This window comes from Mus caroli, unplaced genomic scaffold (genome assembly GCF_978045245.1).
Source record: "Mus caroli unplaced genomic scaffold, Mus_caroli_1 scaffold_15, whole genome shotgun sequence".
NCBI classification, from domain to species: domain Eukaryota; kingdom Metazoa; phylum Chordata; class Mammalia; order Rodentia; family Muridae; genus Mus; species Mus caroli.
This window is the reverse complement of record NW_028227270.1, coordinates 98,096,862-98,109,594: the sequence shown is the minus strand read 5'-3', so window position 1 is coordinate 98,109,594 and position 12,733 is coordinate 98,096,862. Positions and strand designations below refer to the sequence as shown.

Here is a 12,733-nt window from a genome sequence, read left to right as displayed (position 1 = left end):
ACATCATTTGAGTGATGGTTGCATATGGGACAGAGAAGAGGATCAGGATGAAGTACAACACAATCCAGTAGCCCAAGGTCACACTGGGTGACATAAGGAAAAAGGAAGAAGGCCACCAGGCAAGTGCTCAAGACTGTGTTGGTTTGAAAGTGCCAAAGTGATGCCAGGCATGAAGCTTTTGTCTGGGAAGAGCATGGTCATGTGAACTTGAGGGATCGTTGTGAAAGGGAGGAAACCATCAGGTTTATTCCCTGATTGTAGTCATCATCATTGCCCTGGAAATGGAAGACAAACCAACCAGGAAAACAAAGACTGTGACCAGGCATCCTCAAAGAAAGAAACATGTATTTATGTCACTAACACCATTATTTTCATCAGAATAAACAGAAAATCTTACATGTGTTTCTCAAAATATTTTCCTAGTGTTGTGCTTAAAGTCAGAAGATGAATTGGAATAATATTATCCACACAATAATCTTTCTTTCTCTTACTGGACCTGGAATTGTGGGAAATATGCTAATATTTATAAGGCATATATACATGCCTGCCTTGGGGACTGAGAAGAAGCCTGTCGACCTTATTATAACCCACTTGGCATTTTCTAATATGATCACTATTTGTACAACTGGGATCAAAGATATAGCCACAGTGTTTTATTTCAGAAACTTCTTAGGTGATATTGGCTGTAAAGCTGTGGTTTTTCTGGCAAGGATGGCACGGGGCCTCTCCATCTGCACCACCTGTCTCCTCAGTGTGGTCCAGGCTGTCACCATCAGTCCCAGAACTTCCCTTTGGACAAAGCTTAAACCACAAACAGCATGCCAAGTTATTCCCTTTATTCTTGTCTTTTGGATTTTTAATGGTCTCATAAGCTCCAACTTGCTCTCCTACATCAAAGGAGGCAGTAGCTTGAACAGGTCTGTTGCTGCAACATTCATTGGCCACTGTTATATGCTCCAATCAAGACACACCATCAAGTGGCTTTTCCTCTCTCTCATGACTCTTCGTGATGTAATTTTCCAGGGTCTCATGGGCTGGAGCAGTGGGTCCATGGCTCTCCATCTGTATAAGCACCACAAGCGTATCCTCTACCTTTACAGCTCCAGGTTTGCGAACAACTCCCCTCCAGAAATCAGAGCTACATGGAGTGTTCTCATTCTTATGACCTGTTTTCTTTTCTTCTACTGGGTAGATTTCATGCTCTCCTTTTACCAAGGTTTCACAGTGACACATGAGTCTATTTTACTAAATATTAAAGTGTTTTTAGAACTTGGTTATGTTAGTTTCAGTCCCTATGTTCTTATCAGTAGATATATCCATTCTCCTAGTGTCTTCCATGCCCACTAAGAAGTGTAAAAAGTACATTCTACATCTATTCTCTATGAGCTAAAGGTGTATACATTGTATGTTGCTTTCCCATAGTGAATTGTAGATGTGGGGACATAATGTTTACTATTCAGTGTAGGTTGAACTGGCAGTCTGTATGCAGCACAGCTGATCTTGAGGTAAAAGCACCCCAAATGTTGGGGTTACAATATTCCTCTCTTACCAAACTGTCATTTTCTGTAATATCATAATTATCACAATTAAATATTAAATATTATGGTAATAAATTTTCTTTTCTTAAGAGGTCTGGCACTGAACAGTCTTAAGAGCTGTTGAAGATTTCTAGGGAGGTGGAAAGTGAACTCCTATAATTTTCCTATTCTACCATCCCTGTCACGTGACTTTGCCCTTTCATTTGCACTAGGGAAATGCTGGAGGTAATGCTTCTGTTGGAAATTACTATTGCATTTTTTTCCCAAAGGCAGAGCATGTAAAACAACAGGTTAGGTGGAGATGAGGAAATGCCCCTCATCTGAGGTGAGCTAATACGGCAGAGTGAAGATGACAGTGAGACTAGCAAGTTCACCACAACACAGCAGACTTGGTCATCAACTGTGTGACATTGCTAAATTCCAGAATGGAAAATAACATGTCAATGATGCTACCCAACTGTAACTGTGTTAGAACTTATAGTGCTAGTAAAAGAAGCTCTGGAAAATGACCTCTCAGAAATTATGCTTTTTGGGTTCTGTTTACACTCATGCTGTAGCCCAAGGCTCACTAGCTCATTGGTGGGTTAAAACCTTGATCATAGATTATAAACACTGGATCTTCCACTCCCAATGATGTAATATGGCCTCCACTGAACATCCAGTGTTTGCTAGGCCCCCTTTCCCACATGCATACCTGACCCAATCTTCTCTGATGCTGTGCAGACATACCTTGATGAACTAAGGATAAGGAGACCAAGGTTGTGAGGGTACAGAGGGTATATGCTTGCTGGAACCCTCAGCATGTCCATAAGAAGAGGAAGGACATTGGGAGCTTTGTGACTTCCACAGTCTCAAGCCCAGGAGGACCCCCAAGAGACCAGAAATCATCCTGATCCCAGTTCCTCAAGACAGTGCACTGGAGTTATCCCAAGGATGATTCTATTGCCAGGAAACTAGAAAAGCAAATAAAGAAGGAGCAAATAACTGTTGGCCACATGTATATTCCCCTCTATGTGCTTCTATGGTTACCATGTCAGGGAAACACCTCAGCACTTCCTATTTGTCATGGGCTCTCCCAGGATCATGAGACCAACAGGGAAAGAGGTATCAGGACTTAACTGTCCTGCCAGGACAACATATATTCTAAAGAGAAACAGATACCACCCACTTTTCACTATTAGAGTACTGTTACAATAATCCCAAAGAATGAATACTGTCCGGGAGTCATTCCCACCCCTAAGAAGGAGAAAGCCTGAAGCTCTGTCACTGTCAGACGACAAACTTGCCTCTCCACAGTGGCTTCATACAACTATAATGACATTGTACCTTGTCTGGATTTTCTTTCTATTATAAACTTGTGACACTGACACAGAGAAGAGGAGGAGAAGGGAGGAGTCTTTCTCTCCTGGGTTTAGCCAAACAATAGATAAATCCATTTGCTTTGTCAGTTTGTTTCTTAACTTCCTTAATGAGCCAATGGAATTATTTCTTTTTAGAAATTCCATTGTTGAGTGTTTTGAATATACGTACACATCTTGTGAGTGGGTGGGCCCAATTGTCTACGGGGTTGTGTACATGTACATTTGTGCTCACCTGCAGGCCTGAAACTGATGCTGATAACAGGAATTCACCATCATGTTCCACTTTATTGAGTCCAGGATCTTTCAGTCAAACACAGAGCACACAAATTGGCTAATCTCACTACCAAGTTCCTCTAGGGAGAGCCTGACCCTGGTTTCTGGGACTAGAATTGCAGGCAACAGCATTTAAGTAAGTGGCACACATTTGCAAGGAAAGCACTTTAACCACTGAGCCATCTCCCCAGCCAGGGTTTATGACTTTTCAGTGCCTCCATGTAACAAGGGAATATCCTTTATCTGAATATCCTTTAGCTTGCTGACCAGAGAGAACATAACACCCTCTATACTATGATATAAAGGTGAAAATTGTTTGGCATTGCTTGCTTCCAGCATGCTAAAGAATTCAATAAGAATAAACACAATGAGGTGATTCCACACACACTGAAGACCCAAGAGTTTGTTTACTAAATACTTGGATGCATGTGACTGTAGCTGCCATGCAGCATAAGCAAGACCTAGAAGGTGTATTCTCCAGACTTTCCCAGTGAGAACTTCATCAGACAGCTACATCAAGGTAATAACCCAGAATAGAATCCAGGCCAATGATGCTGTCAAGAGGGTCATGAAAGCTGAGAAAATCTACTTATTGAAAAAAATACCCCTTGGTGACATGTTCTTATGAAGCATGTCCTGTAACTGAAGCAAAATTTGATGGTAAGAAAAGTGATAAGGATAGGATAATATGGCTTTAAGGTGCCCAGTGTGAAGAATGTCTTCTGGCTTGGATGACAGACATGAACGAGGATGTCATGAAGCAGAGCTATAAAACAGACATTAAACAGGAGAACAGCAACAGACTTTCCCCAGCCCAATGCAATGTGATGAAGGGATTACACTGAGATGAGAGCAGAAGAGATCAAGGCTGATGAGAAGCAGCATCTAAGGGATAAAGATGCTTCTAACAATCAGGACAAATGGTGCTAAACAAATTGGTATCCACATGGAGAAAAACCAAGCTATGTCTGTATATCTTGCTCTTCACAAATATAGACTCTCAGTGGCCAAAAGGCCTTAATGTGAGACAAGGACATGGTCTGACATGGAAAATTTAAAGAACATCTCAGGAAATGCAGACCCGCAGGATTGGGCTGAAACAGAGGCTTTCTCCTTCTTAAGGGTGGGACTGACTCCCAGACAGTATTCATTCTTTGGCACTTTCTAAAAGCACATCCTCTAAAAGGATGAAGCAGTCAGGTGCACAGCCTGCCAATATTTTTCCATTCTGTAATCTGCTTTTCACTCTATTCTCTCATTCTCTCTCTCTCTCTCTCTCTCTCTCTCTCTCTCTCTCTCTCTCTCTGTGTGTGTGTGTGTGTGTTATAAAAGGTTTTTAACTTCCTAAAGTCCCATTTATCAATTGTCTTGTTTCCTGTGTCTTGTTTCCTGAGCAACTAAGGAGTCCTATTGAGAACAGGTTTGCCTATGTTTATATCTTGAAGGTCTTTTCCCTCCATTTCCTCCAACAGTTTGTAGCTCCTTGTCTCACACTAAGGCCTTTCGCCCACTAAGAGTCTATATTCGTGAAGAGCAAGGCATACAGACATAGCTTGGTTCTTCTCCAAGAAGAACGAGATATCCAGTTTGTACAGCACCATTTGTCCTCATCTACAGACCAAGCATGCCAGACAAACAACCTGACACATAAGGCATGCCCACAGTTGTAATAAAGGCGTGACTGATATGGAGGCAATGGATACTTTCTTGTTTTGATTTAAAACCAACACAGAGGGACAGAATTCACATCTGATCCCATAACCTCATCAGAAGCCTATATCAGAGATGGGATGTTTAAAGACTGAATGAAGAGGCTATAACTTTCTCTTGCAAAATGGACATGATGTGTATATCAAATTATAAAATAAATTCTAAAAACATATTTATGCCCATTGATTAGAATTGATATGTTACATTTTAGTCACAGAATATTCTTTGCAATGGGCAGTAATTGCTGCAAAACTTTATAACTAGACAAACTGGATAAAGACAGTTTTATAATTATCATCATTGGTCAATAATATTTCCTCTGTCTTTCTGTGAAGTTGACCATGGTGTAATGAGAATAATTTAAAATAAAATCCACTTCAGTTTAAGATTTTTATTTTGGATACCTTGTAATTAAGGACTTTCATTTTATATAATAACAACATATTTTATTAAGGTTAATAGAGTACTATTAGTTTCTGACATAAAGGATCAATAATCCTTTAAGTATAAGGAGAGACATGAGAGTTGTTACGCTCTTCAGTCGAGTCAACTAGACAAGCCGAGAGGCTTAAAAGTCACTCATGAGGCAAAAGAGTTTCAAGGAAGCTCTCCTCCTGGAGTCTAGCGTTCTCTACCCATACATTAATTTTTCATTCCCGCATTCCATTCCCAAGTTAGTCTAGTGTATGGATCCACGTGCTCTCTTTCAGTATTTTCCTATTATAAGTGCTTTTTAAATTTGAATTCTGACATGACTAAAGCCTTTTGCCAGTGTTCCAACAGTCCTAGAATGTCCTTGAGCAAGATCATGGGCTTGGAATTCAGTAAGATTGTAAAAGCTAAGTCACTCCCTTACACAGGAATTTACCATCACTAAGGAAGAAGGAAGTTTCAGACCAAAGGAGAAACCAGAATAGATACTTAGAACTATAGCAGAGTTACACCCATACACACGTATTTACAATGGCCTAAGGGGAAGGTGGACTATACAAGAGACTAAAATAAGAACTAAGGCAAGTGTGCAAAGCCCTTGACCCTGGCTTCTAAGATTAGTGAATCTTAGGTGGAGCCCTTGTTGATCCCAGCTGTTATCAATGAATTCTATCCCAGGTGGTTCCCGTTACACCTTTTGTGTTTGCATTCCTGTTTTATGTAAGATTCTGGTTACCTCAATTGTACCTTGTGAATATGTCACCGAACTTCCTTATTGTCCTCTACATAAAAAGTCTGATGCTCGATTCAAAAATTACACTTAGATTCCACACAACCTCTCCTGTGTGTGTCTGTTTGTCATTCATCCACTCTTTGCCCACCTTCGTCCAGAGACCCATTCCACGCAGACACAGGGACCCAGAGGGTCTGCGGCAGAGGGTCAGTAAGATGGCTCTAGTAGTAAGGACACCTGTTGCCAAGCCTGAGGACCTGAGCTTAATCCCTGGGACCCACATAGTAGAATGAGAGCTGACTCCTGAAAACTATCCTCTGACCTTCACATACAACTAGACATGTGGTCACACTCACAGACACACAAATATGACATAAATAAAACTACACACAACAGGTATGTTCTCCTGAGTACACCAAAGCTCAGGAGAAAGTAGAAGTTCATCTAGAAGGGTACCGGGCAAACTTGAACCCTACTGGAAATCCCTAGCAGTATCTCTCCTTCAGTCCCTGTGCTGAGTTTCATGGGTACATTGTCATAAGAGTAATATGAACATTGTTTAATTACCTCTAACTTCCTTCCATGGATAATGTCACCTTCCAGTCAATGACATTATCATGTGACCTTCTTTAAAGTATTGCTGGAAGGACTGGAGAAGTGATTCAGGAGTAAAGTGAACTTGTAACTCTTGCAGAGGACCCTGCCTTTTCATTTCTATCCTCATCTCTACTCCTACATTTATTTACATTAGTTTGCATCTAGGACAGGCAGGGCTTCCTCGGCACCTGAATGAAAAATATATGGAAGGACACACAAGTTCTAGAAGTGTTGTTGAAGTTTTATTATAAGTAAGGATTGTTTTTAGAATAAGACCAGAGTTGGAAAGGCATGGTATTTCAAGTCCCATATGAGATTTAATGTATTCAATGTTAAAAATAAACAGTTATAGCAAAGACTTTCAATACCTATAGACACCAGTAGACAAGGAATGCTAAACTTGCCCTTATGCATATCTGGGATTTGCTCAGAAAGCAGAATCCCAAGGTGCTAAGCCACACTGATTTTTGCTACTATCTAATAAGGGATTTGAGAAGGAAAAGCAAGGCCTCTGTGTCAGAAGCTGGTCCCCAGGCAGGACACACATTGGAGCTTTGAGACAGTGAAAACAAGATGCGGGAAAATTAGTACACACACACTTGGTTAGTTGTTCATTTTCTTGCCTCAATTCCTTCCTCTCAAAATAATTAAACAGTAATTAAGCTGGAAATAACTTCTGAGCAAAACAGATGTCGTAACTGTGGGATAGAGGGAAGCTGTCCTTCAGGGACTGAGGCCTCGCAGTGGCTTGCCTTCCTCCGACACTGTAAAAACATGAAACTTGAAGTTTAAAATACCTGATGGCAGCCAAGAGCCCCACAGATCCAGACATTACAAATATGACCTGGCAAGTGTCACCATCCCAGAAGTGCCCCAGAGCCTGAGTGCACCACAGAGATCCAGGTGAGTACATGGAGGTAAGAACTTCATCTCCTCAGCTGTACCATGAAAAGTTTTATTAAAGTTGATGTCTCTCACTGACAAAATCAGGGAGGAATTGAGAGGCTCTGTGAGCCTTGTGTCCTCCACTTTCCTTCTAACCGTGACAAGGCTGGTCCCTAGCTCCAGAAAGATTAGAGATGAGTTCCTAGACATACAGAAATGAGACAGAAATGCTGAGGCATTGCTCTCCATCTTCTGGCTGGAGTCAGAACAGAACTTGGGAGGGGGAGGGATTTTTATCTGAGGTTACCTTCTTATGCTTTTAAGGAATCAGTAAGATAGAGAAAATTTTCAGATGTCTATCAGTAAATTGAGACATTAATTAAACACTCCTGCAACATCAGCAGTGGAAAGATTGAGGCCATAACTGTTTTTCAAGGGTTTACATAGGGAGACTCTGTCTCAAAATAAACATGACAAAAAGAAAAACAAAACAAAACCAAAATCGGTGTTTAGTTCCAGAATTGACAGTACTGTGACTTCAACAGTGTCACATGTATTTACAAAGTTTATACTTTCCACTTTTGCACATTTCCAGTCTTCAAATATTGGTGCATGTTTTCTTTTACAATAACTTTATAACTCCCAATGTGAAGGTTTTCCTTCTGTATCCATCCTTGAAATCTATCCATTCTATCACATGATGTCCTACACACTCATCTCAACTATACACATTGTATGTATGGCTGGAATGAAGAACTGTAAACCACTAAGAGTTGCAGTTGCCATCACAGTCTTGAGAATTTCTGCTGTAAGGATACACACTGTGAATTAGTATATCCTGAAGTAGCTCATCTTAACTTTATCGCAGCACTAAGCCACAAAAGGTAAGTGTTTTGTTTTGTTAGCCTGCTTGCTTCATTTTTAGAAAACCAGGGTGGATAATTGTATCCTACCTCAGCTGCCTAAAGGTTAGACCCAAATAAGGATCATCCACCCATTTAAACAGAGGTGTATCCTGTTTTTAAAATTAATTTCCTAGAGGAGTTCCCAAGGTAATGTGAAAGATGAGTCACCTCTCCCTCCTATGTCAGTCGACTTCAGTTGAAAGAATAACATATTCAAATATCAGAATCTGCTCTCAAATATGATTTGAAGTTTGGAAAGGGGAAGAGAGGACTAGAAAAGTAGGAATCCCTAGGAAAGCAAGCATTAAACAAACAGAACAATATTAATAATTTCCATCAGAATCTGGAGTGAATTGATAGCAGGGGTTTTTACAGAGTCCAATCACTGAGTGAACACTTAATTTTTCTGCTAAATATGTTAATGAATGCTGATAGGCTTGGTATTAATATCTGTAGCATATTTCATTATGTGCAGATATTTAGGATGGTATTGTGATTTCTAGAAAACACTTAAACAGAAAATAATCATTTCTTGGTCAGAGGAGCAGTTGAAAGGCAATGACTAATATTTCCAGAGTGAGGAGGCCACCTGGACCCAAAACTGTAAACAAAGCTAAGGTCATATAAGACATACTCATTTAAATAATCCTGTGATCTTAGGAGTAAGGAGAGCAGGCAACAGATGCACTCTAAGTATTGAGAACACACAAAACCATGGAACCACTAAACTATCTGGACTCCTCTTATTTTAGAAACAATGTCCAAAGCTTACCATAAATCCCTAAGAAATGAGAGTGGAGCTCCCAAACATGAAGGATAACATCCTGCAGAGGTCTAAGTTCTGGATGCACCTGGGACAGATGGTGAACAAAGCAGCCAGCCTGACAAACAAACAGATTAGAGGAAAAACAGACTCAGAGTCAAGAAAACAAATGCTGTTCAAATGGCCCTACAGAGGCAAATGCCAGGATGGCCCCTTAGATGTTGGAATCCCTGTTCACAGCAATAAGGTCTAAGTTACTGTGTTGCCTGCAACTGGCACTGAACACTCATAACTCAAAATTTCATTCATCTCATGGCAGCACATAACATCTCATTAGTCCAATTCTCTTAACCTTGTCACTGTCCCCTGGTCCAGTACTGCTCCTTGCTCCCTTAGCTGTCCTGTAGTCACTGGAGTCACAGATGCCCTGAAGTCATCCATGGGGATCACAACTCTATGCTACCCCCTCTCCTAGGAAGCACCACAGTGTCACCTCCGATTCCGACCAGCAGAAAGACACTACGTTCTTCTCAAAGCAGTTTATTCAGGAACCTTTCAACATGCATGCAGGAATCTCTCTCCAGAAATCAATCTCTCTAGTAATCCTTTTCTCTCCCAATCACAATCCCTTATATAACCCTTCAACCACGCCCCATCAACTCAGTCCATGTAACAGCAGTCCATTGGCCAGAATTATCACTTGTCATATGGTCTGATCTTGCATCCTGGTGCACCTGCGCAGTTCTCACAATGGTCGTGGCTTATTTTCAGGTGTATGAGGAAGTTAGGTGCAAGTCATAAGACTTGGCTTCAGTCCCGGGCACCATCTTAGGACTGCTGCCACACCTGCTCCTCACACCACAGGGTTCTGCTAGACATCCACCCTGGCTGCAACCAGGGGTAATATGAATTCTTCAGCATATTTTTCATGATTCTGACTTAACTGCAGGGTCCTAGCTAGAAAAGTTAATCAATTTGACTTGACACTCAGTAGTATGTTTTAAAAAATAACTACTGAAAATGTATATAGAGTGAAATCACAGAATGATCAGTATAAAAATTTAAACATTAAGAGAGCTCTTATCCTTGCAACTTAACTGCATACCTGAAATCTTTATTTTAAAATAAATAAAGAAATCACACTGAAGAAGAGTAAACGGTAAGAAATTATCAAACTGAGAGCTGAAATCAACAAAGTAGAAACAAATATAACAATATAAAAAGTAACAATCAAAAACAATAAAATGAGTTGGGTTTTGAGAAACCTGACAAAATAAACAAACCCTTAACTAAACTAACTAAAAGGTGGAGAAAGACTAGTCAAATTAACAAAATGAATGGAGAGTTTGGCATAAGAGACAGCAAGGAAATCAAGAGAACCATAGGACATACATTTAAAACCTATACTCTACCAAACTAAGAAATCCTAATGAAATGGATAATCTTCTTGATAGGTACTAGTTACCAAAGTTACATTAAGATTGGGTAAACGATTTAAATAGACCTATAATGCTTAGTAGAATAGAAGCCATCTTCAAACGTCTCCTTTACCCTCCTCCCCCACAAAAAAAACAACAAACAAACAAACAAACAAACAAAACCTGAGGCTAGAGTTAATGTTAACACTCCTCAAATTGTTCTACAAAATTAGATAGAGAAGGAACATTGCCCAAGTGATTTATGAAGCCACAGTTACCCTGACACCTAAACCACATAAAGTCTCAACAAAGAAAGAGAAGTACAGATCATTGCTATGAACATAATTGTAAGTATAATCAACATGTTCAGAGGAATGCCCAATGCCTCATGGCAGAATACACAAGTATGTGGTAAATAGATAGAAGAGAAGGAGATGAGTAACAGTTTGTGCACTATGAAGAGATGAAGAACTGGAAATATAACGTTGGTGAAGAACAACCTGATGTGAGTAGCATGTCCTGCCACCTGAGGCCATGGCGATCTTCCTACCCATGCTGCTGCCAAGGGACATGTCTGGATCTGTGGCTCTGTATTAGTCAGGGTTCTCTAGAGTCACAGAACTTATGGATAGTCTCTATATAGTAAAGGAATTTATTGATGCCTTACAGTCTGCAGCCCACTTCCCAACAATGCTTCAGTAATAGCTGTGAATGGAAGTCCAAGGATCTAGCAGTTACTCAGTCTCACACAGCAAGCAGGCGAAGGAGCAAGAGCCAGACTCCCTTCTTCCAATGTCCTTATATTGTTCCACCACACCTTTAATCCCGGATTACCTTGAACTCAGAGATTTAATCTTCTGGAATCCATAGCCACTATACCTCAAGATCTCCATACCAAGATCCAGATCAGAAACTTCTATCTCCAAGCCTCCAGATAAGGGTCACTGGTGAGCCTTCCAATTCTGGATTGTAGTTCATTCCAAATATAGTCACGTTGACAACCAGGAATAGCCACTACAGCATCTATGAGTTCTGGACAAGAAGCATACAGAACTCAAAATAGACTGAACCAGAAAAGAAATTCCTCCTGACACATAATAATCTAAACACAAAATGCACTAAACAAAGATAGAATATTAAAAGCAGTAAGGGAAAAATGTCAAGTAACATATAAAGGAAGACTTATTAGAATTACACCAGACTTCTCACCAGAAATTATGATACCCAGAAGATCCTGGAGAAATTTTATACAGACCCTAAGAGAACACAAATACCATCGCAGTCTACTATACCCAGCAAACCCCTCAATTACCATATATGGAGAAAGCAAAGTATTCCATGATAAAAACAAATTCACACAATATCTTTCCATGAATCTAGCCCTTCAAAGGATAATAAAGGGAAAACGCCAACACAAGGAGGGAAATTACTCCCTAGAAAATAACCTACCACTCCCAAGAAAGTAATCTTTCAACAAAAAGATAGCCACAAAAACAGAATCCCAACTCTAACAACAAAAATTACAGGAAGCAACAGTGACTTTTCGTTAATATCTCTTAATATCAATGAATTCAATTCCCCAATAAAGAGACATAGACTAAGAGACTGGTTAGTTAAAGAGTACCGAAAATTTTGCTGCATGCAGGAAACCCACCTGAAGGAAAAAGACAGACACTACCTTGGAGTAAAAGGCTGGAAAACAATTTTCATAGCACATGGTGCCAAGAAACAAGCTGGAGTAGACATTCTAATATCGAATAAAATCGACTTTCACCATAAAGTTATCAAAAAAAGACAAGGAGGGACACTTCATACTCATCAAAGGTAAACTCTACCAAGATGAACTCTCAGTTCTGAATATCTATGCTCCAAATGCAAGGGCATCCACATTCATTAAAGAAACTTTAGTAAAGCTAAAAGCACACATTGCACCACACACAATAATAATGGGAGACTTAAAAACCCCAATCTCATCAATGGACAGATCCTAGAAACAGAAACTAAACAAAGACAAAACAGAAGTTATGAAACAAATAGATTTAACAGATATCTATAGAACATTTTATCCTAAAACTAAGGGATATACCATCTTTTTAGCACCTCATGGTACCTTCTCCA

The 12,733-nt window shown here is 40.0% G+C and overlaps 1 protein-coding gene across 1 annotated transcript; it reads left to right on the top strand.

The window, feature by feature from the left end:
• The first annotated feature begins 427 nt into the window (after positions 1–427).
• On the top strand, positions 428–1,347 carry LOC110288065 (putative vomeronasal receptor-like protein 4). The gene has a single exon (XM_021154519.2). It carries the CDS (start codon positions 445–447, stop codon positions 1,345–1,347), a length of 903 nt encoding a protein of 300 aa, XP_021010178.1. The 5' UTR covers positions 428–444.
• Positions 1,348–12,733: the final 11,386 nt, after the last annotated feature.